The 27,719-nt window shown below is 40.6% G+C and overlaps 1 protein-coding gene across 4 annotated transcripts in view; it reads left to right on the top strand.

Moving 5' to 3' along the window:
• The window catches only part of TTC39B (tetratricopeptide repeat domain 39B), a 141,945-nt gene that overhangs the window by 29,834 nt on the left and 84,392 nt on the right, over positions 1 to 27,719 (top strand). For 2 of the 4 annotated variants that reach the window (XM_070480532.1, XM_020886859.2), the window contains exons 1-2: positions 468 to 677; positions 12,334 to 12,368. The exons of 1 other annotated variant lie outside the window; for it this stretch is intronic. In XM_070480532.1, the coding sequence (XP_070336633.1) occupies positions 570 to 677; positions 12,334 to 12,368 (143 nt within the window). In that variant the 5' untranslated portion in view covers positions 468 to 569. Of the gene's footprint in view, positions 1 to 467; positions 678 to 12,333; positions 12,369 to 27,719 lie in introns of those variants that run through there. One more of the 4 variants, XM_020886860.2, reaches the window with a different exon arrangement.

Raw genomic sequence — 27,719 nt, 5'->3', positions numbered from 1 at the left:
AACTTTGATTTAGGAAAACCAACACTTTATTGAAGTAGGGAATGATATCACTTAGGTTTATGCATTTCCCATATGCTTCCTTTAGCGATGTACTTTTTCCTTTTGCGTGTGAGAAGATTTACATCCAATATTTGAGGAGTCCTTCTGGTGTGTCACTAAGATGACAAAGTGTAACAACTGATGTCAGTTTGATTTCCCGTTTTGGACATCTTGATTGACCAGGGGACAATGTCGTGAGGAGGAGTGTCTGTGGTTCTTAGGAACCTAATACTCATGGTTCTTAATCTCTGCACTAATCCTTTGAGAGGCTAGGGCATCCTCTTTATGTCTCATCTCCCTGGGAATAGTCCAGATGTGGCCCAGAGCCAAGCGTAGAATCTGTTACTTGTCAGAGTTCTCGGCAGCTCTGGGGTTCTTTGAGTCCATGGTATCAAACACACAGCTTCATTGGTCAATAGAATGTTGTTAAGGCTCCAATGGGAAGGGTCTGATGCTATAGGGTGAGGAGTGGTTCTCATTGAGGAAGAAGGTGTCAACAGACCTTGTCATCCCCCCCTGAAGAACAACAGATGAATGAGAACATGGTGACTTTGGCTCACAGTCCTGTTGAAATCATTCAAATAGGAGAGGGAAAAGTGGAGAAAGAAGCACAGGATGAAGAAGAGAAAAAGGAAATGGTAAGGGGAGAAAGGAAGAGGCCATAGAGAAGTGATTCAACTTACCGGATTTGCAGTACCTACTTTTAATTTTTATCATGTTCCTTCCTACTCCCTCTTCCTTCTTAGAGTAATATTTACCACATATTTCTTTTCATACCCCAAAGTGAATTAAAACTCAGATGGGGAGACCGGAAAAATTTGTAAATCTGCTTGGTCTCTTTGGAAATTAATAGAGTATTTAAATTCCTGCATGTTTTAAGAGCATATTTGTTAGGACTTCCCTAGTGGTTCAGACAGTAAAGCATCTGCCTACAGTGTGGGAGACCCAGGTTTGATCCCTGGGTCGGGAAGATCCTCTGGAGAAGGAAATGGCAGTCCACTCCAGTAATCTTGCCTGGAGAATCCCATGGAGGGAGGAGCCTGGTAGGCTACAGTCCATGGGGTCGCAAAGAGTCGGACAGAACTGAGCGACTTCACTTTCACTTTGTTATCTTTAGTCTTTGCCTCTCTCCCTTAGGGCAAAAAATAATGTGACTATCTTCATCATTAGTATCTCCATTATTTAAGAGTCTTAAAGAATTAAAAACTTGCTGTCACTTAAATGCACTTGCATGCATTTTTGCTACTCAGAATGTTACAAATGAAGATGAAAATGGTTTAGAAATGCTTTAGCAGTGATGCAGCACCCCCATTCCTTTTCCTCACTTCTCTGTTCCATGTCCAGATCCTCCATCCCTCTGGGGGAAGGAAGTCAGGTTTCAGGCTCCCCACCCAGCAGGGAGCAGGCCCTGGAGTGGTGGGTGGCATCTGGAATGTTCCCCCCCGCCCCCCACCCCGGGAATCTCTCACCTAACAAGGTTAGTCCATTTGCTGAATTGCAGAATGAAACTGCTCAAAGTAAAGACCTCTCGTCTCAGGACAAGGGTTCTCAGCTAGCCAGTCTTCTAACAATTATCTGCTAACAGTTTTTGAAGTGCAGAGTATTGTGTTGGGTTATCAAGTGAATTCAGAAGTCAGATGGCCCTTGACTGCAGCCAGGAGTCAAGATAGGCTCTTGAGAAAGTGAGGTTCCGTTGGAGGCAGCATGTGCTTAGGAGCCAGGTGTGCCTCAAATAAACATTTATTACACTTATGCCCAAGAGTAGTATCTCCTCAGGGTTGGCCCCAGCATGGGAGCTGGGGAGGCTGATGCAGCAGTCTTTAAGGATGGAACTAAATGCCGAGGCTTTCCGCTGAGCACATTTCTTTTGTCAGCAGCGTGAGTTTTCTTGTGTTGTTGTCATTGTTCAGTTGCTCAGTTGTGTCTAACTCCTTGTGACCCCGTGGACTGCAGCAGGCCAGGCCTCCCTGTCCCTCACCATCTCCCAGAGTTTGCCCAAGCTCATGTCCATTGCATTGGCCATGCCATCTGGCCATCTCATCCTCTAGACGTCCTCTTCTCCTTCTGCCCTTAATCTTTCCCGGCATCAGGGAATTTCCAAAGAGTCGTTTGTTCACATCAGATGACCAAAGTACTGGAGCTTCAGCTTCAGCATCAGTCCTTCCAGTTAATATTCAGGGTTGATCTCCTTTAAGATTGACTGGGTTGATCTACTTGCTGTCCAAGGGACTTTCAGGAGTCTTCTCTAGCACCACAGTTCAAAGACATCAGTTCTGTGATGGTCTGCCTTCTCTATGGTTCCACTCTTATGTGACCACTTATGTGACCATGGTATGTGACCACTGGGAAGACCTTTATAGCTTTGACTATATTGACCTTTGTCAGCAGAGTAATATCTCTGCTTTTCAACACACTATCTATGTTTGTCATTGCTTTCCTGACAAGAAGCAATTGTCTTCTGATTTCATGGCTGCAGTCATCATCTGCAGGGATTTTGGAGCCCAAGAAGAGGATTTTGTCACTGCTTCCACCTTTTCCCTCTACTGTTTGCCATGCAGCAATGGGGCCAGATGCCATGATCTTAGTTTTTTTAGTATCTAGTCTTAAGCCGGCTCTTTCACTCTCTTTCTTCACCTTTAACAAGAAGCTCTTTAGTTCCTCTTTGCTTTCTGCCATTAGATTCTGGAAGACCCAGCAGTGGCCACAGGACTTAAAAAGGTCAATCCTCATCCCAAGTTCTTAAGAAGGGTAGTACCGAAGAATGTGCTAACCTAACCATCAGACAGTTGCACTCATCTCCCACGCTAGTAAGGTCATGCTTAAAATCTTGCATGCTAGTCTTCAGCATTATGCAAACCAGAACTTCCAGATGTCCAAGCTGGGTTTAGAAAAGAAAGGGGAACCAGGGATCAAATTGCCAACATTTGTTGGATTATGGAGAAAGTAAGGGAATTTCAGAAAAACATCTATCTCTGTTTCATCGACTACGCTAAAGCCTTTCTTGTATTACTTTCCTTAAACTGGAAGGACTCTGGATGCTTCTCTGACTGTATTTCTTTCAACTGGACCCCACACAGTGCATGGGCCTCCCAAGTGGTGCAGTGGTAAAGAACCCGTCTGCCAGTGCAGGGGACATGAGAGATGCGGGTTTGAGCCCTGGGTTGGGAAGATACTCCTGAAGGGAAGACCATGGCAATCCACTCCAGTATTCATGCCTGGAGAATCCCATGGACAGAGGAGCCTGGTAGGCTGCAGTTCGTAAGGTTACAAAAGTTCAGACATGACTGAAGTGACGTAGGAGCAGCAGCCACATGGTACACTTACCTAGTTTCAGGGAAACCAGTTGTCGTAATCACTGGGGAAGTGAAAACCAGCAGTGGTGAAGCACTGGGAAGTTGAGTGAGTTTGGAGAAGCAAACAGACCAGACGTAGAAAAATCTTGTTATGCTCTGTGAGAAATGCATGTAGATGTACAGATATTTAGTGTTGGATGGGAGACTGTTGACTAGCAGTTTCTTGCAGATCCGGTGCCAAATCTAGCGGTCCTGATGGGAATCCACTGAGGAAAGGAGCGGATAAAGTGGACATGTTGAAACTTTTACTTAACCCATCACTGAGGGAAACCAGTGAAATGGTAAACTGATAAGTTTACAGTCCAATTCTCACATCCATACATGACTGCTGGAAAAACCATATCTATGACTAGATGTACTTTTGTTGGCAAGTAGAGAGTTGGACTGTGAAGAAAGCCGAGTGCCAAAGAATTGATGCTTTTGAACTGTGGTGTTGGAGAAGACTCTTGAGAGTCCCTTGGACTGCAAGGAGATCCAACCAGTGCATCCTAAAGGAGATCAGTCCTGGGTGTTTATTGAAAGGACTGATGCTGAAGCTGAAACTCCAATACTTTGGCCACCTCATGTGAAGAGTTGACTCATTGGAAAAGACCCTGATGCTGGGAGGGATTGAGGGCAGGAGGAGAAGGGGATGACAGAGGATGAGATGGCTAGATGGCATCACCGACTCGATGGACATGAGTTTGAGTAAACTCCGGGAGTTGGTGATGGACAGGGAGGCCTGGCATGCTGCGATTCATGGGGTCGCAAAGACTCGGACACGACTGAGTGACTGAACTGAACTGAACTGAATGTCCCCGCTTTTTAATATGCTGTCTAAGTTGGTCATAGCTCTTCTTCCAAGGAGCAAGCATCTTTTAATTTCATGGCTGCAGTCACCATCTGCAGTGATTTTGGAGCCCCCAAAATAGTCTCTCACTGTTTCTATTCTTTCCCCATCTATTTGCCATGAAGTGATGGGACTGGATGCCATGATCTTAGTTTTCTGAGTGTTGAGTTTTAAGCCAACTTTTTCACTCTCCTCTTTCACTTTCATCAAGAGGCTCTTTAGTTCTTCACTTTCAGCCATAAGGGTGGTGTCATCTGCATATCTGAGGTTATTGATATTTCTCCCTGCAATCTTGATTCCAGCTTGTGCTTCATCCAGCCTGGCATTTTGTATGATGTACTTTGCATATAAGTTAAATAAGCAGGATGACAATATGCAGCCTTGACATACTCCTTTCCTGATTTGGAACCAGTCTGTTGTTCCATGTCCAGTTCTAACTGTTGCTTCCTGACCTTCATACAGGTTTCTCAAGAGGCAGGTCAGGAGGTCTGGTATTCCCATCTCTTTTAGAATTTTCCACAGTTTATTGTGATCCACACAGTCAAAGGCTTTAGCATAGTCAATAAAGCAGAAGTAGATGTTTTTCTGGAACTCTCCTGCTTTTTCGATGACACAGCAGATGTTGGCGATTTGATCTCTGGTTCCTCTGCCTTTTCTAAATGCAGCTTGAATATCTGGAAGTTCATGCTTCATGTACTGTTGAAGACTGGCTTGGAGAATTTTGAGTGTTACTTTACTAGCATGTGAAGATGAGTGCAATTGTGCGGTAGTTTGAGCATTCTCTGGTGTTGCCTTTCTTTGGGATTGGAATGAAAACTGACCTTTTCTAGTCCTATGGCCACTGCTGAGTTTTCCAAATTTGCTGGCATATTGAGTGTAGCACTTTCACAGCATCATGTTTTAGGATTTGAAATCGCTCAACTGGAATTCCATCACCTTACTAGTTTTGTTCCTAGTGATGCTTCCTAAGGCCCACTTGACTTTGCATTCCAGGATGTCTGGGTGTAGGTGAGTGATCACACCATCGTGGATATCTGGGTCATGAAGATCTTTTTTGTACAGTTCTTTATGTATTCTTGTCACCTCTTCTTATCTACTGCTTTTATTAGGTTCATACTATTTCTGTCCTTAATAGTGCCAATCTTTGCATGAAATGTTCCCTTGGTATCCCTCATTTTCTTGAAGAGATCTCTAGTCATTCCCATTCTATTGTTTTCCTCTATTTCTTTGCATTGATCACTGAGGAAGGCTTTCTTATCTCTCCTTGCTGTTCTTTGGAACTCTGCATTCAAATGGGTATATCTTTCCTTTTCTCCTTTGCATTTAGTTTCTCTTCTTTTCTCAGCTATTTGTAAGGCCTCCTCACACAACCATTTTGCCTTTTTGCATTTCTTTTCCTTGGGGATGGTCTTGATCACTGCATCCTATACAATGTCACTAACCTCTGTCCATAGTTCTTCCGGCACTCTGTCTATGAGATCTAATCCCTTGAATCTATTTGTCACTTCCACTGTATAATCGTAAGGGATTTGATTTAGGTCATACCTCAATGGTCTAGTGGTTTTCCCTACTTTCTTCAGTTTAAGTCTGAATTTGGCAATAAGGAGTTCATGATCTGAGCCACACTCAGCTCCCGGTCTTGTTTTTGCTTGTATAGAGCTTGTATAGAGCTTCTCCATTTTTGGCTGCAAAAAATATAGTCAATTTGATTTTGATATTGACCATCTGGCAATGTCCATGTGTAGAGTCTTCTCTTGTGTTGTTGGAAGGGGTGTTTTCTATGAGTGGTGTGTAGTATTGGCAAAACTCGTCAGCCTTTGATTTGCTTCGTTTTGTACTCCAAGGCCAAATTTGTCTGTTACTCCAGGTATCTCTTGACTTCCTACTTTTACATTCCAGTCCCCTGTAATGAAAAGGATATCATTTTTGGGGGTTAGTTCTAGAAGATCTTGTAGGTCTTCATAGAACTGTTCAACTTCAGCTTCTTCAGCATTACTGGTCGGGGCATAGACTTGGATTACTGTAATATTGAATGGTTTGCCTTGGAAGGGAACAGAGATTGTTCTGTTGTTTTTGAGATTGCCTCCACCTACTGCATTTTGGACCCTTTTGTAGATTATGATGGCTACTCCATTTCTTCTAAGGGATTCTTGCCCACAGTAGTAGATATAATGGTCATCTGAGTTAAATTCACCCATTCCAGTCCATCTTAGTTCGCTGATTCCTAAAATGTCAATGTTCACTCTTGCCATCTCCTGTTTGACTGCTTCCAATTTGCCTTGATTCACGGGCCTAACATTCCAGGTTCCTATGCAACATTGCTCTTTACAGCATTGGACTTTACTTCCATCACCAGTCACATCCACAACTGGGTGTTGTTTTTGCTTTGGCTCCGTCTCTTCATTCTTTCTTGAGTTATTTCTCCACTGATCTCCAGTAGCATATTGGGCACCTACCAACCTGGGGAGTTCATCTTTCAGTGTTCTATCTTTTTGCCTTTTCATACTGTTCATGAGATTCTCAAGGCAGGAATACTGAAGTGGTTTGCCATTCCCTTCTCCAGTGGACCACATTTTGTGTGAATTCTCCACCATTACCCGTCCATCTTGGGTGGCCCTACGTGGCATGGCACATAGTTTCATTGAGTTAAACAAGGTTTTGGTCCATGTGACCAGTTTTCTGTGATTGTGGTTTTCATTCTGTTGGCCCTCTGATGGATAAGGATAAGAAGCTTATGGAAGCTTCCTGATGGGAAGACTGACTGAGGAGGAAACTAGATCTTGTTCTGATGGGCGGAGCCATGCTCAGTAATGCCTTAATCCAGTTTTCTCTTGATGGGCAGGGCTGTGTTCCCTCCCTGTTGTTGGTGGAGGTAATGAAGATAATGGCAGCCTCCTTCAAAAGGTCCCAGCATGCACTGCGGCACTGAGTGCCCCGACCCTGCAGCAGGTCACCACCGCCCCACACCTCTGCTGGAGACTCCTGGACACTCATGGGCAAGTGTGGGTCAGTCTCTTGTGGGGTCACTGCTCCTTTCTCCTGGGTCCTGGTGCACACAAGATTTTGTTTGTGTCCTCCAAGAGTCTGTTCCCCCAGTCCTGTGTAAGTTCTGGCGGCTCTTTGGTGGTGTTAATGGCGACCTCTTCCAAGAGGGCTTATACCGTACCAGGTCTGCTGCATCCAGACCCCCTGCCCCTGCTGCAGGTAACTGAGGACCCGTACCTCTGCAGGAGATGCTCTGGCTCTAATCTGATAGTAAATAGCAAAGTCAAACACAAGGACATCATCTGAGAGAATTCAAGAATCCTTGGGAGGATTTGTGCAACAGTCTGCAGTATTACCTCCAAAGATATGACACCCTATTCTCTCCTCTGCTTCTCCACTCCTGCCCAACTGCCTTAGCTCCAAGTTTTGGATTTTTTTTTTTTAAATTAACATTAAAAAAATACTTTGAAGTTATCTGGAGCCGAATCTCTGTTCCTTCAATTGCCAGATGTGTAGTATTGCTCAGGTATTTACCTGTGACTGAATTTACTTGATACAAATTGGGAGGAGCTTTGTAAAGTGCCTGACACATGTTAGGCCCTCATTTAATCTTAGTTCTCTTTGTGTGTCCGTCATGTCCAACTCTTTGTGACCACATGGACTGTAGCCTCTGTCCATGGAATTTTCCAGGCAAGAATACTGGAATGAGTAACTTTCTCTTCTCTAGGGGATCTTCCCAACCCAGGGATCCAATTGGGTCTCCCGCACTGCAGGCAGATTCTCTACCATCTGAGTCACTGGGGAAAGTCTTGTTTTTTTTTAGGTGAAAAAAAAAAATCACCTTTTGTCTGGTCTTTAGAGACAAAGTTTTCTTCCTTTTTTTATCCTTCTGTCTTGCTTTTTTTTCTATTTCTTTTTCTCATCTCTAGTTTATTAGAATAATATCCTAGAACTCTGGTGGATTTTCTCTGTTATGTGAAGGCATTCAATTAAATTTTTATTATTCATCTAAATGGAAAAAATTGATTTTAACATTATTTTTTAATTAAGAAATTTCCCCCAGTTTTGTGAGCTATAGTTAACCTATAACATCATGTAAGTTTAAGGTGTGCAACTTAATGATTTGATACATGACTGTATTGTGAAATGATTACTATAATAAGGTTAGTTAACACGTCCATCATGTCACATAGTCATAATTTGTGTGTATGATGAAAATTTTCAAGATCAGCTCTTTGAACAACTTTCAAATATGCAGTGCAATATTGTTAGCTGTGGTTTCCATGCTGTACAGTATGTTTCATTTAGAGAACCTGCTGCATAGGATAGGGGCTTCCTGCATGGCTCAGGGATAAAGAATCTGCCAGCAATGCGGGAGAAGTGGGTTCGATCCCTGGGTCAGGAAGATCCCCTGGGGGAGGGCATGGCAACCCACTCTAGTATTCTTGTGGGGAGAATCCCATGGACAGAGGAGCCTGATGGGTTACAGTCCATAGGGTCACAAACAGTTGGACATGACTTAAACTACTGAGCACTCAGGCACACACTGCATATGTTAAAGGGAGAAGTGTTACTGAAATGAAGATTTCTTACTGGATGTAACTTAGTGTTTCTTGTTCTGAGATGGACTGTTGCTGTTGTTTAGTCACTAAGTCGTATCCGACTGTTTGCGACTTTATGAACTGCAGCATGCCAGGATTCCCTGTCCTTCACTATCTCCCGGAGTTTGCTCAAACTCATGAGTCAGTGATGCCATCTGAGCATCTCATCCTTTGTCACCCCCTACTCCTCTTGCCCTCAGTCTTTCCTAGCATCGGGGTCTTTTCCAGTGAGTGAGCTCTTTGCATCAGGTGGGCCAAGTACTGGAGATTGAGCTTCAGCATCAGTCCTTCCAGTGAATATTCAGGGTTGATTTCCTTAAGGATTGACTAGTTTGATCTCCTTGCTATCCAAGGGACTCTCAAGAGTCTTCTCCAGCACCACAGTTCGGAAGCATCAATTCTTTAGTGCTCAGCCTTCTTTATGGTACATCTCTCACATCAGTACATGTCTAATGGCAAACTATAACACTGAGATGGGTATAGGGTACTTGTTTAAGTGAAAATATTAGCCTTGTTTCTTTTTAAAAGGAGAGCCGGCTTTCTGAGCTATCTTTCCTGAGCCCACTCAATGTCTCCGTGCCTGCTATATGCTCTGCTCTGGGTTGAGGTTTTTGAGGAGGGGGTCAGATGCACAGAAGCTCTCAGGAGCATGTTCTCTGCATTCCTCCTTCCTGGTACAGGTCAGCCTGGGTGGGGTCAGCAGGAATGCTGGAGGGACCATGAGCTGGTGTCTGGCACAGGTAAATTTAATTGGTCATCATAGCTAGAACTGGGTTCCTGGAGAGCCTAGTCTTTCACCTTCTCTGCAACCCTTCAGATGGTGAACCTTATACTAGAATGTGGGACACTGGGCTGTGATTCAAAATGACAAGGTTGGTGATGCCAAGAGCCTCTTCAGACTTTTGACTTGGAGAAAGGAGTCTTTTCTTAGAAATTTTTATATAGGCCAGAGAAGCATCTTCTTACTTTTGGCTTAGGTTCTTTTGCTATAGGACCAGTTCCTTTTTCTTTCAGTGGCTGGTTTATGAGCTTCTGATTTTGCTCCAGTCATTAGTCTCTGGAGAATGAGGAATAAGATGGAATTGTCCCTGACTCCACCTCCCTTACAGAGTATGGTTATGAATGTAGACCAGTAGATCAGGGATCCCAAATTCTCAACTCAGTTCTGCCACTACTTAGAATGTTTCTTCTTTTTCGTATTTACACATTTTGTTTCCTGCCTGCCTGCAGAGTCAGTATGTTGTACGTGTTTAGTCACCCGGTTGTGTCTGAGTCTTTTGCAACCCCATGGACTGTAGCCCACCAGGCACCTCTGTCCACAGGATTCTCCAGGCAAGAATACTGGAGTGGGTTGCCAAACCCTTCTCCAGGGTATCTTACCGACCCAGGGATTGAGCCCTAGTCTCCTGCATTGCAGGCGGATTCTTTATCATCTGAGCCACCAGGGAAGCCATAGTATGGTGTATACATTGTTCAGTATTAATAATCAAATGAGAGAAAAGCTCTTGGGTCCTCTTTCTTCATTTCTGTGTTATAGCTCTAAATGAGGTGACGTGATCATTGCCTTCTTGGCCCAAGCTCAATTCATTCATTCAGCAACATGTATCTTTTGAGCAACAACTCTGTGCCAAGCCCTAGTGATTTCTATGTAGACATGATAAATGAGAACCTGCCCTGATGGAGACAGATTGTAACCAAGTAAACAAATGAGATGATTAGAGATGATGATATTAAGAATGGTATTGAGAATGAAAGAAATCAGATGATGGGAAACTTAGTATGCTGCTATTCTTAGTCATTTTGATTTGGTTTATCAGAGGACTTGAAAATGGAAGGATAAGAGTGAGTCAGCCATAGGAAGAGTTGAGTGAAGAACATTCTAGGAAAGAGACATGCAGAGAGGCATGGGATGAATTTGGCTAGTGCATGGAACAGAAGGACAGACCTGTGGCTGAAGTGGAGTGAGTTAAGGGGGCCAGTGGGCAGAGGGGTAGTCAGAGGCTGGCAGGGTCGTTTAGGGGCTTCATAGATTTTTGAGAAGGAATTTGAATTTTATTTTTCTTTCAGGACTCTACCTTGTTCTTTCAGAAAATTGAAATATAGTTGATTTACAGTGTTTCAAGTTTATATTATATAAGCTTCCCTTGTAGCTTCCCTTATATTATATAAGCTTTACCTTGTAGAGGTAAAGAGTCTGCATGCAGTGCAGGAGACCTGGGTTCGACTCCTGGGTTGGGAAGATCCCCCGGAGAAGGAAATGGCAACCCACTCCTGTATTCTTGCCTGGAAAATTCCATGGACAGAGGAGCCTGGCGGGCTATAGTCCAAAGGGTCGCAAAGAGTCAGACATGACTGAGCGACTAAGCACCCATGTGTGTGTGTATGTATATATAGATATATATACACATACACACACACACACACACACAAACACAAACATATATTGTGTACATATATTCTTTTTCAGAGAATTTTCCATTATAGGTTATTATAAGATATTGAATATTTCTTATACTATACAGTAGGTCTTGGATGTTTATTAAATTTGGATTTATTCTACATGCAGTGGAAAACTTTTAAAGAGGTCTAAAGCAGTAGTATGATGTGAGCTTATTAGAGAAGAGAAAGATAAGAGTAACTTCAGCTGTTATGTGAAGAATTGAATGGCAAGTGTGAAGTGTGGGGCAGGGACGTCCTGTGTGTGGCTGTGGAAATGGTGATAGGAATGTGAGGGAAGGAGGCTTTGAAGATTCGACTAGGTTATAGTGGGTCCCAGATAACTGGATGAGGAGCTTGGATTTGATTTTTGCAGCTATGAGGGAACTTTGTGTATGTGTAAGTTTGTGTGTGAGTGTATGTGTGTTTCTAAGTGTGTGTGTGTCTGTGAGTGTGTGTCAGTGTGTATGAGTGTGGGGAGCATGTGTGTATTTGTAAGCAGATGTGAGTGTGCCTGTGTGTGTGTGTTTGGGTTTTTCTCCTGATGCAACTTTTGAACAGGCCAGTGGCATAAAGAAAAGGCTGCCCGCTATGCTGTAGAGAACAGTCTGGCGGCAGGGAGACTTGCTGGGTGGGTCGTGGAGTTGGGTGTGACATAAAGGCCCAGGGGTGCTAACGTGGCCAGCCAGGGAGAAAGACATGACTGAATCGGGCCAGTCCTGTTATTTGTTTCATTGTGCTTCTGGGTTGAATGAGACTGAAGACTCCTTTAGAGGAGTCACAATTTCTTCAGATTAGCCCAGTTTAATTGCTAGCTGAATATTTTACTAGTCTTATTTTTTTTAGAAAAACTTACCTAAGTTAAATCTCACTTACATTCATGTGCTTGATTTCTCTGAAAGGAATTACATTAGTGAGCGTTAAGTGGAGTAGTTCTACTGCAGCCCACCCAAACTCCCCACTCTGTTGCAGGGAGGCATGCACACATGTGCTTGGGCACTTGCACACGCGCGCATGCACACACACATGTCTCTTTTATATTTAAAGTTCTTGATTCCTGAGACATTCACTGTGTTTTTTGTTCCCCCAGGACATCTTTGAAGATGCTTTGGAAACCCTCTCTGTGTAAGTAGTAACATAATAAAAAATATGTAGTAGAGAAAATTGATGATTTTCTTTAAAAAAAAAAATTTCATTCTCGTGTTTTTGAGTATAGTGACTATTGTTGGAAAAACTCAATTCTCTATAATTTAACATTTAGGATGTGATTAAGCTTAAGAAAGGATCTATCCAAAGTTACTGTCAAATACATTTTTGAGTCAGATTTCTTGTAACCTTAAACTAAAATAAAAGAGAAAATGTTTTCCAACAAATTAAATTTTGTTTATATCTAACCCTTTTATATCTTGCCCATATTTCTTTACATGGTTAGCCTCATATTGTAGATTTTTGCTTTTGGTTTGCACTTAGTTTTATTATAAGCATTTCCTATAAGCCTATATAATTTTCGTAATGATTTTAAATGATGTCTTATTAGATCAAGTGGAACACTATAGTTTACTTACTCACTTCTCCTTTCTTAGACGTTTAATAAAACTAAGTAGTGAATATTTTAATGTGTATTGTTTTGTTATATTTTTGAATTGTCTCTGAAAGTTTAACTTCACCTCTGTAGAATTATTGGTTATAAAAGGGATAACTACTTTTTTTGCTCTTTATGTGATATTTCTCAAGTTGCCTTTCTGTACTGGTCAACTCAGGCTGCCATAACAAAATATTTTGGGTAGCTTAAACAACAGAAATTAATTTTGTCACAGTTTTGGAGCCTGAAAGTGAGAGATCAGGTTGCTAGCGTGGTTTGGTTCTGGTGAGAGCTCTCTGCCTGGTTTAGAGATGGTCACCTTCTCATTGTGTCTCCACAGGCAGGGAGAGAGAGAGAGAGAGAGAGAGAGAGAGAGAGAGAGAGAGAGAGAGAGAAAGAGAAAGAAAGAGAAAGAGGTCTCTAGGGGTTCTTCCTATAAGGGCATTAGTCATGAGGACCCCACTCTCAGGATCTGACCTAAATCTAATTATCTCCCAAAGGCCTCATGTCCAAATGCCATCACGTTGGGGATTAGGGCTTCAATATGTGAATTTTGGGGGAATGCAATTCTGAGATGGTTGGATGATATCACCGACTTGATGGACATGAGTTTCAGCAAGCTTCAGGAGTTAGTGATGATAGACAGGGAAGCCTGACGTGCTGTAGTCCATGGGGTCGCAAAGAGTTGGACATGGTTGAGTGACTGAACTGAATTCAGTCCACAGCACTTTGAAAAGAATTTTATCTTCTGAATTTTATCTTATTTTAGGTATGAACAATGTGTACATGTAGCATCATCATCCCTAGGTATTATTTGAAACCATTTTGCTGCTTAAAAAGTGAAAAGTATTAGTTGCTCAGTAGTGTCTGACTCTTTGCGACCCTGTGGATGGTGGCCCACCAGCATCCTTTGTCCGTGGAATTCTCCAGGCAATAATATTGGAGTGGGAAGTCATTCCCTTCTCCATAGGAACATCCTGACCCAGGGATCGAACCTGGGTCTCTTGCATTGCAGGCTCTTTACCTTTTGAGCCGTCAGGGAAGCCCTTTGCTACTTTAGTGATACCTAATTGTTTTGTTAAAATTTTTTTTTTTCCTGGGAGTTCTCTCGTGGCCTAATGGTTAGGATTCCAGGCCTTCACTACCGTGGCCTGGGGTTAATCCCTGCTTGGGGAACTGAGATCCTACAAGCCATGTGGTGTACCCCTCCCACCCCATTTTTTTTTCTTATAGTCATTGTTTAGTCCATTGCATTCCCTTATGTATGAATTCTAGTCTTCTCTTCCCTATTTAACTTTTTTCTCACTGTTTCTCATAGATATTTATGAACTTACATATATATATATATATATATACATATATATATATATATACACCTTCATCTTTGGTTCTATTTGCTACAGATACTTTCCCTTAATTGCTATTTTTATGTTAGAGTTGCACATTTTTTTATTGTCCAAAAGTTTTTAGTGTTTGTCACTGAATGTATATGTGATTAAAAATAACTTAATTGTGATTAGGATTTAAAAAAATACACTTGCTACTGTGCAATAGTTTCAGATTTACAGAACTATTATGAACATAGTATGGAAAGTATGGTATGGAAAAACATATATATAGTTTTGGAAAATCATAGTATGGAAAAACATATATATCCCACACTGGTTTTCCCTATGATTAATTTCTTACATTAGAATGGTACATTTGTCACAATTAATAATCTAATATGGATGTGTTGTTAGGGCTAAAGTCCATACTTTATTCAGATATCTTTAGTTTTTATGTAGTATCCTTTTTCTGTTCTGGGATCTCATTCAGAACATCACATTATAATTATTTGTCCTGTCTCTTTAGCCTACTCATGATTGTGACAGTTTCTCAGACTTTCCTTGGTTTTGATGACCTTGTCAGTTTTGAGACTACTCATTTGTTTTATGGAGATTTATCTGTATTTTTTTTTCCCCCTCATGATTAGACTGAGTTCATGTATTTTGGGGAGGTAGACCACAGATGTAAAGTATCATTCTCATCACACTATATCAAAGGTACAAGTTATCAACCTGGCTTACTACTGTTGAGGCTAAACTTAATCACTTGGCTTGAGAGAGTGTCAGGTCTTGCCACTGCAAAGTTACTTTTCCTCCCCTTCCCTTTTCATGCTGTACTCTTTGGAAGATAATCTGCTTGTGTAATTTTAAAAATTACTTTTAAGGTGAGTGCATTATTTGCCATCCAGAAATCTTATTCCTCTCTGCTGCTGCTGCCCTGCTCTGAGCATTGGCAGGAACTGAGCTTGAGGTGCATGGTAGGCTGAAATCCAGGGGTTAGAAGAGGGTCTGACTGTGGGCCTGGCGACTGGAATTCACAGTGGAGGCTCTCCTGTTCCCAGTGAGAAACTGTAACACTGGACACACATCAGAAAGGGGTTCAGGTCTCAGAGATGAAAACAGGTCAGGCTGGTGTAATTGATGTGACCAGTGGGCAATGCACATTAAAACTTGTGTTTCCTTGAATTTTCACTGGTTGTATTAAACTGGCAGTGGCTTTACCTCTGGGTTTGAAAGGCATTGTCAACAGTTTCTAACACTGACTAGTTTTTAAAAAATCAAATTATAGGGAAAAAAAAAACCTTCTGAACTTGACTTCTGGTTTCTGGTTTTGCATGTAAGGAGCTTGAAGTCACCACTCTGTCCTAACAACAAGTAAAGAGCTGAATGGACTTGCACAATCCACAATTCATTTTGGAGCCAAAGGAAAGGGGAGGATACAGGGCAGATCCCTACTCCCAATACTAGAGGGTCAGAAGGGCAAATACAGGGACTATGGTGTACAGAGCCAAAGCCAGGACTGGAAGACCTCAGCTGTGATGGATGAATTGGTGGAGGCTTAGTGTGAACAACTCTGGGAATTAAGAACCACAGGGGAACCCCTCATGTGAAGCCCCCTCCCCTCCTAATGTGAGATTTGCCTCTAGAAGCTCTACCAGATTCCCACAGTAAACAGAGGAGAAAAATCTCTTTGGGCATCCTGCAGGGTAAGGAGAAAAGAAACCATTCTGAAATATACCAGAGTTGACTATTCTTAATAAGACCTACCCTCAGGGGAGAGTAGTTAACCAGAGTGAACTGAACTGACTTGACCTGGCAACTCCAGCCCACTCTGGCCATCCTGTCCCATCTACATGAGAAGAAAAACTGAGAAACACTTGAGAAGTTCCCAGTCAAGAGATACAGGCTCTCTTAAGGACTGTGACCTAGTCTTAGGAGTGTAGCATGTTTCCCCTCCCTGACCCCTCACCACCATGTGACCACAGGCTGATTTACAGCAGGTCCTTTTATCATGTACATCATATTTAACCACCAAGAAAGATTACATGGCAGACCAGTAGGCAAAAAACACAGTTTGAGGAGGCAGAGTAAACATCTAAACCAGACATAGCAGGGATGTGGGGGTTTCAAACAACTATGGTGAATATGCTGTGGGCTCTATGGGTGAAGTAGAGAGCCTGCCTGCAGGAACATCTGGGTAGTGTAGACAGAAAGATGGACGTCAAAGTCAGTGTATGGCAAAACCAATACAATATTGTAAAGTAAAATAAATACATTAATTAATAAAAAAAACAAGAAAGAACCAAAAAGAAATGCTCGAGATCAAAACACTCTAAAAGAAATGAAAGCTGCCTTAGATGAACCATCTAATAAGACTGGACATGACTGAGGAAAGAGTCTCTGAGCTAGAAGCTAGAGCAATATAATCCTGAATAGAATCCTCAAGAACTGAAAAGCGAAGAGAACAAAGACTGATAAAAACAGAACAGAATATCCAAGGACTGTAAGACAAGTACAGCAGGGGTTGTACTTGTCTGGGAACACTAGGAGGAAAGAAAGGAACAGAAGAATATTTGAAACAATAATGTTTGATAATTTCCACAATTAATGTTAGACAGCAAACCATAGATCCAGGAAGGTAAGAGAACACTGAATAGGATGAACACCAGAAAATAACCTCTAGATATATCTATCACCTGCAAACTATAGATAAATTCCTAAGATAAATTTCTAGAAGAAAAAACACACCTTACCTCTAGAGGAGCAGAGTTAACTTCTCATCAGAAAACAGGCAAGCAAAAGAAAGTGGAGTGAAATATTTGTGTTGAGAGAATAAAACCACCAACCTAGAATTCTGTACTCTGAAATTATCTTCAAAAGTAAAGGAGAAATAAAAGCTTTCTCAGGCGAACAAAAATTAAGGCAAGTTGTTACCAATAGATCTGCCTTAGGAGAAACATGAAAAGAAGTTCTATATAGAGAAGGAAAATAGTATGTAGAACCTCAGATCTACATAAAGAAAAGAAGAACATCAAAAAAGGAATAAGTCAAAGTAAAATAAATCACATTTTCATATTCTTAATTGATCTAACAGATAGCAGTTTGTTGAAAATAATACCAACAGTGTATTTGGTTATATATACTTACATTTATATCTTTGTGTGTTTATATATATATACACACAAAAGATATGTATTTATATGCTTGTGTATGCTTACATATTAGTGAGATGAATGACAACAGTGATACAAGGAATGGGAGGGAGGATAGTGTTGTCTTGTTATTATAAGGTGTTCACACTACCTGTGAAGTGGTACAGTATATTTGAATGTAGACTTAGATTAGATGTAAACATGTATTGCAAACTCTAGGGCAATCACACACACACACAAAAAAAGAAGTAAAGCTGATGTGCTAAAAAAAAAAGCTGATGTGCTAAGAAAGGAGAGAAAATGGAGCATATGAAATGTTCAATTAAAACAATATACGGCAGAAAAAGAGTGGAAGACAAGAATAGGAACAAAAGTGAGGGCAAGAAATAAACATAGTAATGAACATGGTAAATGTTGATCCAGCTATATCAATAATCACTTTGAATGTCAGTGGTCTAAATTTACTAATTAAAAGATATTATCAGAGTAGTTAAAAAAATATAGTCCAACTATATGTTGTTTACAACAAAACCCATTTAAAATAAAAGACACATATAGAATAAAAGTAAATTGAGAAAAATTATACCATGCTAATAATAATCATCAGAAAGCAGGAATGGCTGTACTAATTTTGGAAAGAGCAGACTTTAAGGAAATTTATCAGGAATAAAGAAAGGCATTAGCTAATGATAAAGGGGCCAGTCTCCCAAGAAGGCATAACAGTTCTTAATGTGTAGATACCTAGCAGCAGAGCATCAAACTACATGAAGCAAAAAATAGAATTATTATACAAGGAGAAATAGATGATTTTGTTACCCTCGTGACTTCAACTCCCCTTTTCAGAAATAGACCCAGCAGGCAGAAAATTTTAGCTGAACTGAAAAAAGGAAAACTCTGAACTTAACCCAACTGAAGTTAATTTAGATCCCTATCTCATGCCAACCCCTACATTGTCAGCACACTATTCCAACACCGTTTGCTAAGTGTGTGAGTAAAAGAAAATGTATGTATGATGCCTCCTCCATCAAATAATAGACTCATTAAACTAATAACTCTCTGTTTCTGGGGGCTTTCTGTTTTGGTCCTTTGATCTATGTGTCTTTGTGTTTGTACAAAACTATTCTATCTGCTTTAGATGTTTCAATATTAGTATGACTGGTTCTCAGGAGAATAACCTCCAAAAATGACTCCTGTGACATAGATGTTTTTGATTGATGACTATCAGAAACCCACGGTGAACTCTGAAAATTTGAAGTTCTTGGAAAGTTTGTATGTCTTAGCTTCTTTTATCTGTCAGCCATATATTACGTTTTTTTCTCTCATCTTGAAAACAATACTTTTTTAATGCTACCTCACTTTCTGATTATCTAACATTTTCTTTTCCATTCATTGCCTCTTTCAGCCTGTCTTCAGCTGTTGCCAGCATTTTTTTTTTTTTTTTGGTAATTTTGTATTGGGGTGTAGCCTGTTAACAATGTAATAGCTTCAGGTGAACAGCTGAAGAGACACAGCCATATATATACATGTATCCATTCTCCGCAATGCAAGTATTTTTTTTACTTCCAAATTTAATTTCCCTGTCAGCTCAGTCATGCTCAGTTTAGCAAATCCAAAGACTTATCTGTTCTAGAATTTGCCTTGTTCTTTTAGGTTTCTGATGTGCATTATTACTTGTGACACCTAAGACTGTTCCTTAAACAGTTTTGTGTTTCCTTTTTGGTGTTGCCAAACTGTCCTTGGTACACACTTCTCTCATCTTGGTGTAGCAACAATAATAGTAACATTTCACCTAATAGAGAACCTTACCTATTTGAAATAGAGTCCAATTCCAAAAAGGGTAGCCAAAGTAGATCTTAGAGCCAATGCTCTAAAAATCTTGCCCTTTACTTATAGTACAGACTTCCATCTGGAGTCTGTTTACACTGAATAGACTTATGCTTTTTAGTATAATTTTGCTGGAGTTCTAGGAGGTATGGTGAGAGGGTGGTTTTATATTTGTCGGTAGTAATATACTATTACTATGTATAACAGATATAGTTATTTGTTGATAGTAGCAAAAAATGGCAGAGAAAGAAGAAAGTAAGTATGATGTACAGTCATAGAACTCCAAAGCACAGCAGTGTGGTTTTACCTGGCTCAGGTACACATGCTGAGATGTACCTTTCTGGAGAGTCAAGCCCTTGGACTTGACAGTGAACTTGATGACCAGTTTCAGCTTCATTTACTACCTGAGGGACCTGTTGGGACAGTTTCACTGAGTCTCACTTTCTTCATGCGCTCACAGGTTTATTGGGGAGATAAAATGAAATTCAATTTAAATGTTATAATGGGTATAAACAAATAGTAGGTGCTCAGTAAATATCAGTACTTTACTGCTCCCCTGCCCTGGTCACTGTCAATCACCACTGAGAAAGTCATATTAATAATGCTGTCTCTGAGATGTTGGGAAAAAGTTGTATTATATCTAGTATATGCTATTTAAGAGGATAGAAACTTGGGTCATATATATAAGAAGATTCCAAAATGACTAAAAATGTTTCCAGATAACATTTGAAAGTCAGTAGGTTGTACCTTGGGCTTCCCTGGTAGCCCAGACTGTAAAGAATTTGCCCGCAACGCCGGAGACGTGAGTTCGATCCCTGAGTCGGGAAGATCCCCTGGAAAAGGGAATGGCAACCCACTCCAGTATTCTTGCCTGGAGAATCCCATGGACAGAAGAATCTGGAGGGTTACAGTCCAGGGGTTTGCAAAGAGTTGGACAGGACCGAGTGAGTAACACTTTAACTTTCACTTCGGATTCCCAGGTAGCTCAGTGTTACAGAGTCCGCCTGCCACTGCAGAAGACATAGGAGATGCAGGAGACTGATCGACTGAGCACACATATGTTTTATTTACAGGGGAAGCTCTCTTGGATGTTTCTCTGTATTCCACAACATAGAGTGTGATGTTCCTGTACCATCTCTCATGATGTATTGACCCTTTCTGAAATTGAAAATATTACTGAAGAAATCTGTTATTCTATATTTTTCTTTTAACATATTCTGTATGTTTTCTCTCTGATTACAAGTATATGTTAATGTAAAAAGTTCTTCAACTGGTTTTTACGTGAACTTTTATTTTGTCCTAGTTTCAGGGTTTCCCAACACTTATCTCTGATTCCCTCTTAAATTTATCGTACCATGACATTTCTTTTGTGATCTGTTAGTTGCTAAACTCGGTAGAGCTTTTTTTCCTTATGCTGATCAGACTGCATATTTTGGTTTTATGTGCAGATAGCAATGCTTCAGTCTGGCTGTAGGAGGGTGTGGTCCTCTTGCCAACCTGGTGATTAATTTCTGTGAATATTTTCTTCTGAATTTGTAATGAAAATGTGCAAGGGAACAGATGAGGAGGGGCTTCAAGTGTTTCCACTAAAGAAAACTTATCTCCTACTCTCCTTTTCTGCTTAGTTAATTTACTACCACAGATGTAGTCTTTCCTAGTTCTGGATCTTTGTGGTAACAATTGTGATTACAACTGTGTTAACTATTTTGGAAAGTTGTTAGATTTGCCAAGCTGGTAGATTGTATAAACATCTCTAACATTTAGAACTGGAAAATTAGATTAAAAAAAAAAATAAAACAGTGGCACATTGAACATGTCCTTTCTGAAAATTAAAATTGTTTATAAAGTTTCTGACTTATTTGCATAGGAGGTCATCTCTTAGGGAGGAACCGTACTTTAGTCCCATTTAATGGTCAATAGAATTTTCCTAGAAGGTTAGTTCTGCCATAGCCTCTGGCTTCTTGATTTAACAGTTCCATGCTGGTGTGTGCTTCTTGGTGCCCTGATGGCTGGGTATTCTTCATGCCCAGGACAACCACTGTATCTGACAAGGTAGTGGTGGGTGTAAGTCAAGTCTGTTCATAAATTCACTGTGATATTGATTTTGGGTGGCCTCAGCCTGCAGTGGCTTGAAGCAAGGTTTGTATTTCTGGCCAGATTGAGGTCAGCTTATGGCAGACAAGGCTCTGGCCCTTTGGCTTTGTGTAAAAAGAATTCTCACAGAGATGGAAAGGAGTGAAACAAAGTGTTTATTAGGAGGAAAGAGTACAGTATGTGTGGATAGACACACGGGCAGACTTGAGAGAGAGAGAGAGAGCCATGTCCTCGTGGTAGTTTGAATCACTTTTATGGGGCATTTCTTCCAGCTTTTCTTTGGCCAGTCATTTTGCTTTATCTTGTTCTGAGTTCATATTTAGTATATCTCAGGATCCTCCCATGCGTGCATGCATCTCTCAGCCAAGATGGATTCCAGCGAAGAGGCCTATGGGTGGCCTTGGCATCACTCTCCATTTGACCTCCAAGGAGCTTTCTAGGTCTCCTTGACTTTGAGAATAAGAAATATGTGGCCTCTTATCTCTTATCTGGGTAGGCCCAACCTTCTGTCTCAATTGTTCTGCATTCAAGAATTGATATTGAATATTGAGAATATAAAAAAATATTGATATTTTCGAATTCCTGTCCATAGGGAATGAATTCCAGTTGCTCACACTGGGCAGGGGTGGGGAGGTTCTGTCTACCTCCTGCCTCAATATGGCATGTGAAGAGTAAGTGAAATGTTCCAGGGGTTCCGAAGAATTGTTTTCCGATTGGAAGGTTGGAGCGACTTGCATTTGTTTTGAGTTTCGAGTGCTACAGGGGTTACCCTGTGGACGTAAGCAGATTTGGGTCACCCAGGATCCTGGCCTCCAGAGAGTGCGGAGAGTAGACTAATTACTTGGCCTCAAGTGACTTGGTAGTGTTTAACCTCTTTCTCATGTAAACTACAGTGGGCAATGGCCCCAAAATCTAATTAATTGGAGGACCTGGTTGGGTACTAGAAAATCAAGATTTTCTTATTATGATAGTTTAGAGAAGTCAGGGAGACATCAAATTTGTGTGCCAAGACTGTTAGAACAGATGCAAGTTTAACATATTTTCAGCAGTGTTCTCTTATATTCCATAGCACCTTGTTAAAATTTTGACTTTATCCATATGCAGGATAAAGTTTTGAGTCTGGAGGCAGGTGTGAATGCGGTGGGATGTGTGTGTTCACGTGCAGCAGGTGCAGCAGCTACGGTGAATTTGAAAGAGGCATATGTTTTTAGCCAGGTGATAAAAATGGTTACAATAGAAATAAAGATATCTTGTAGCCTAGCATGTCTCAGGGACTTCCTCCTTCACACCTTCTCTTTTGAATCACAAATTGTAAATTAGAATGAGATAAAGCTTTTAAGGCAACCCGCTGGCCTCTGTCAGTTTAGATCAGTTAATTATGATGCAATAGCTTGGTCTGTTTTAAGGTTATTAAAGGTTGAAGTTTGGTGAATGATAGTTGGAAAACATCTAGTTAATATTTTCTTTGTAGTGGTTAAATTATAACTAGTATAACTTCAGGCCAAGTTAGATTTATTTTCATTTTTCTGTGATCTTTTCTTTGACCCAACTTCCCTGCCTAGATAATCCAAGTGTTGCTTAGGTTTGGAGGGGCCTCCCCACCCCTACCTCACCTGATTTTTCTTAACCTAGGTTGCTCTTTAAGTATTTTATTGGATCTAAGATGCCGTTAACACTAAGGAAGGAAAAAAACGTGGAGAATTTTACAGGTGACTTTGTATAAGAGAAGGGAAAAGTAAAATAAGAAGACACAGTAAGAAAATATGTCAATATTTTCAATATTGGTACTAGGTACCAAAATATTTCAATCTTGGTACTAGGTAAGGAGGGGAAAATAATTCTCTTGAGATTCTCTGCCCTGGAACTTTTAAAAATAGCTCTATTGCATTATAAAATTTATATCCCATGAAATCTTTTATATTTGCAATTCATTGAAGTTTATTATATTTATAGCACTATGTACAACCAGCATTACAATCTAATTAAAAAAACTCATCATCCAGAAAAGAAACCCTCTGCCCCTTTAGAGTCACTTGCCTTTCTCACTCCCACTCCTAGGCAACCACTAATCTAATTTCTGCTTCTAGATTTGTCTCTATAGACATTGCATAAAAATAAGATCATTCACTATTTATTCTTTTGTGTCTAAGAATTTGAAGTTTATCCATGTTGTAGCAGGTGTCAGTACTTCATTTGTTCTTTTTTATGGCTGAATAATACTCAACTATGTGGATATACCACATTTTGTTTGTCCATTCATAAGTTGATAAACATTCAGGTTGTTTCCAGTTTTTGGCTGTTATGAATAACACTGCTGTGCACAACTGTATCCAGTTTGTTGTGTGGACACCTGTTTGCAATTCTCTGGCATACATACCTAGGAGTAGAGCTGATGGACTGCATGGGAAGCCCGTGTTTATCTTTTCAACACTCTCAGAATTTCAGTCACAAGCTCGTTTGTGGTCTGAATGTTGGATACCAGTGTGGCCCAAACACCTTCAAGCAGGTCATAAATCATGTGTTATAGAGTCAATGGAATATAGAAAGGAATATATAAATTTCACTAAAAAGCCCAGAGTGAGTTGTATCCCCGGGTATCTTTTTCCTTCCCTAAATTGCTTCTCTGTGAATTTTCTTTTGTACTATTAGGTCTTCTTTAGTGCCTTGATTTTGTATTGGGACCTTCCAAATCAGGAAGTTCTTTGTATAAGGCTACTAGGGGAGGGAGTTTGTATCCATATTTTAAGCTAAGGCTTGTATATTCTATTGGGTTGGCCAAAAAGTTTGTTTGGGCTTTTCTGTCTGATGTTATGGAAAAACCCAAATGAACTTTTTATTCAATCCAGTTTGAATGCTCCTTTTCACTCTAAGGATGAGTGACAGGATTTCCTAGCTTAAAGGGGATCTTCTTAGTGATCCTTTGGTCCACTTGCCTCATCTTACCAAGGAGGCCCAAGGGAGAGGTAGAAGACTTGGTAGTGTTGGTGGCAAAAGGAATGGAAAATGACCTGTGAACCCTTACGAACAGGGCCTTTATCATTGTGATTGCCCTTTCTGCAGGCTCAGGAGCCTCTATCATTCAACCCCAGGTAGACACCCAAGATATGTCTGCAAGTCAGAGAAGCTCTGTTCCCAGTACTGACTTCCTTACCTCCTCCATCAGTGACCTTCTGGACATGCCTATTCCTCTGTCTGCCACTGTCTTATTAGTTGGAGTGGGAAATAGGCCCCATCCTTGCCTATTTGATCCCTCACTTGGATATTTCACAAACACCTTAATTTATGTGTTCCAAACTGAACTCTTGACAGACGCCTCCCTCATCCCTCAGAAATCTTTTCCTCCCCCTGTCTTCTCCATCTTTGTAAATGTCTGCACTCCCTTGCTCAAAGCAGATGCCTGGTGGACAGCTTTGATTCCTTCTCATTTCTTTAACTTCCTTCTACCAGGTCTGATGATTTCTACCTCCCAGATATATTTCTCATCTGTTCACCTTCCCTCTCTCTTTTCTCTCTTACATTAGTTCGAGGTACTGTCAGGTTTGCCTGGATTACTTAAAGAGCCCTGCCCACCTCACGTGTTTTCTTGTTTCCTTTGTTCTCTAGTCTTACACCCTCCCAACTGTATCCTATTCATTCTCCATGTAGCAACCAACATTTCCTGATTTAAAATTTTAATATGAAAAATTTCAAACACATATTAAAAAATAGAGAGGATGGTCAACTGAGCTCTTATGTACTCACCATTTACCTTCAACAGTTGTTAACTCAAGGCCAATCTCCCCCCCCCCATTTATTTTTATTAGTTGAAGGCTAATTACTTTACAATATTGTAGTGGTTTTTGCCATACATGAATCAGCCATGGATTCACATGTGTTCCCCTTCCCGATCCCCCCTCCCACCTCCCTCTCCATCCCATCCCTCTGGGTCTTCCCAGTGCACCAGCCCTGGGCACTTGTCTCATGCATCCAACCTGGGATGGTGATCTGTTTCACCCTTGATAGTATACTTGTTTCAGTGCTGTTCTCTCAGAACATCCCACCCTTGCCTTCTCCCACAGAGTCCAAAAGTCTGTTCTGTACATCTGTGTCTCTTTTTCTGTTTTGCATATAGGGTTATCGTTACCATCTTTTTAAATTCCATATATATGCGTTAGTATACTGTATTGGTGTTTATCTTTCTGGCTTACTTCTCTCTGTATAATGGGCTCCAGTTTCATCCATCTCATTAGAACTGATTCAAATGAATTCTTTTTCATGGCTGAGTAATATTCCATTGTGTATATGTACCATAGCTTTCTTATCCATTCGTCTGCTGATGGGCATCTAGGTTGCTTCCATGTCCTGGCTATTATAAACAGTGCTGCGATGAACACTGGGGTGCACGTGTCTCTTTCAGATCTGGTTTCCTCGGTGTGTATGCCCAGCAGTGGAATTGCTGGGTCATATGGCAGTTCTATTTCCAGTTTTTTAAGAAATCTCCACACTGTTCTCCATAGTGGCTGTACTAGTTTGCATTCCCACCAGCAGTGTAAGAGGGTTCCCTTTTCTCCACACCCTCTCCAGCATTTATTGCTTGTAGACTTTTGGATAGCAGTCAAGGCCAATCTTATCTCATCTGTAATCTACCTCTAAATATTTCAGTATGCACTTCCTGAAAACAGACTGTGCTCTTACTTAATTACCATTCAGGTATCAAGGTCAGGAAATTGCACTGAAATAGAACTATTATCTAATCTATAAGCCTTTTGTGGCATTGCTGTATCTGTATTTTAGTATGTATATAAAAGATAGGTCTTTTAAAAAAAATTGCAAGGCTGTTTGTCACACCTAAAATAAATGAACGACATTCATCAAATATCCTGTCAGTGTTCAAATTTCCCCAGTGTCTCATAATTTATTAACAGCAGGTTCGTTTGAATCAGGACAGAGTGATCCTTTTAGAAATTCAATTGAATGATGTCATTTTTTTTTTGCTTAGAATCTGGGCGTGAGTTTGCTGGCCTATTAGGGTGAAGATTCCCAGTCTACCGCAGCCCACAAAGCTTGAGATCAAAGTCAGGTCCCCACACACTGCCTCCACTTGGCCAACTCGCACCCTCATTCTCTGCCTTGAGCCGGAAGCCTCTTTCAAGCTAGACCTTTGCTGCCCTAGATTTGTATACTTGACATCTCTGACCAGCGCACTTCCTGCCACTCCTCCAGTTTCTTCCAGGTCATCCTCTGCTCTCAGATGCTCTGTCCTCCCACTGTGCTTATTGACTCCACCTGAATAGGTTACTCCTCCTTCATTCCTCTGTCCTGGCAACCTGTTTGTTCCTCTCACTCCATTTCTCAGATTTTGTAGCTTTTTTTTTTCTGCTTGTTTTCGGACCACCTGTTTCTCTGAACTCTTTAAGTTCCATGAGGATGGGACTGTTCTTTCTGCTCATCATGGTGCATCCTGTACCCAAGCACAGTGCTTGGCTGATAGCAGAAGCTCATATGTGTTTGTTGAATTAATAAGTTTGTTGAATTAATGTACTAATCAAAAACTGTAGATGAATATTCAAAGTAAACTGCAAGGATTTGCAATGTGTTAAAAAAAATGCAGCCATCATTTTTTGAGAACTTAGGAAGTATAGGGCACAATAATATTGCTGTGATTGTTCAAAAGGAGAATGAGTTAAAGGATCTTTTCGGATGTGTTTTTTTTTTTTCCTTCTTTTTAATGATGATTACAGCTGGTTGTGTTAATCAACCCGTATGTGCATGATTAGGTAATGTCCAATTGTTTGGGCATAGTGAGCACTATACAGGATTGTCAGTGACCCCATTGCAGTTTCTCAACTCTGGGGTGACTCCATTTCCATCTGAAGTTTATGGAAATGAGCTGTCAGACTCTTAAGGGATATAGTGAGCTTCACTGCCTTTGTTCACTTTCTGTCATTTTTTTTATCTGTCTTGTTTTCTAATATGTTTGTCCATCTTGATAAAAATAGCAACCTAAATTAAGTAATAACACACCCTAAAAGCAGATACTTGGGAGCTTTGCTTTTTGTATGTGTCAAATTTCTCCACTGTTTATGGTTTGAAAATTAATCAGTCTCCCTGGTTCTCCCTCTTTCCTCTTCTTCCTACCTTCCCCTTCCTGCCCTCATGTTTGTAGAACATTGTATCTAGAACTCCTCAGAGATGTGATGTTTGCGTTAGGCATATTTGTAAATCATGAGTAGTTCAGTATCATGTATCATACACATTTAATAAACAGTCTGAAGATTTAGCCACTAACAAATCTAAAGACCTCTGAAATTACTTAACACTGAAGAGGTATTTGGGGATTTATGTGTGATTTTTCTTTTCTTTTTTTTTTTTTCTTATTTTTTTCCATTTATTTTTATTAGTTGGAGGCTAATTACATCATTACAGTAGTTTTTGTCATACATTGAAATGAATTAGCCATGGATTTACATGTATTCCCCATCCTGGTCCCCCCTCCCACCTCCCTCTCCACCCGATC

The sequence above is a fragment of the Odocoileus virginianus genome, chromosome 18 (genome assembly GCF_023699985.2).
Source record: "Odocoileus virginianus isolate 20LAN1187 ecotype Illinois chromosome 18, Ovbor_1.2, whole genome shotgun sequence".
Taxonomy (NCBI): domain Eukaryota; kingdom Metazoa; phylum Chordata; class Mammalia; order Artiodactyla; family Cervidae; genus Odocoileus; species Odocoileus virginianus.
The sequence above is the reverse complement of the archived record's forward strand: the minus strand, read 5'-3'. Positions and strand labels throughout refer to the sequence as shown.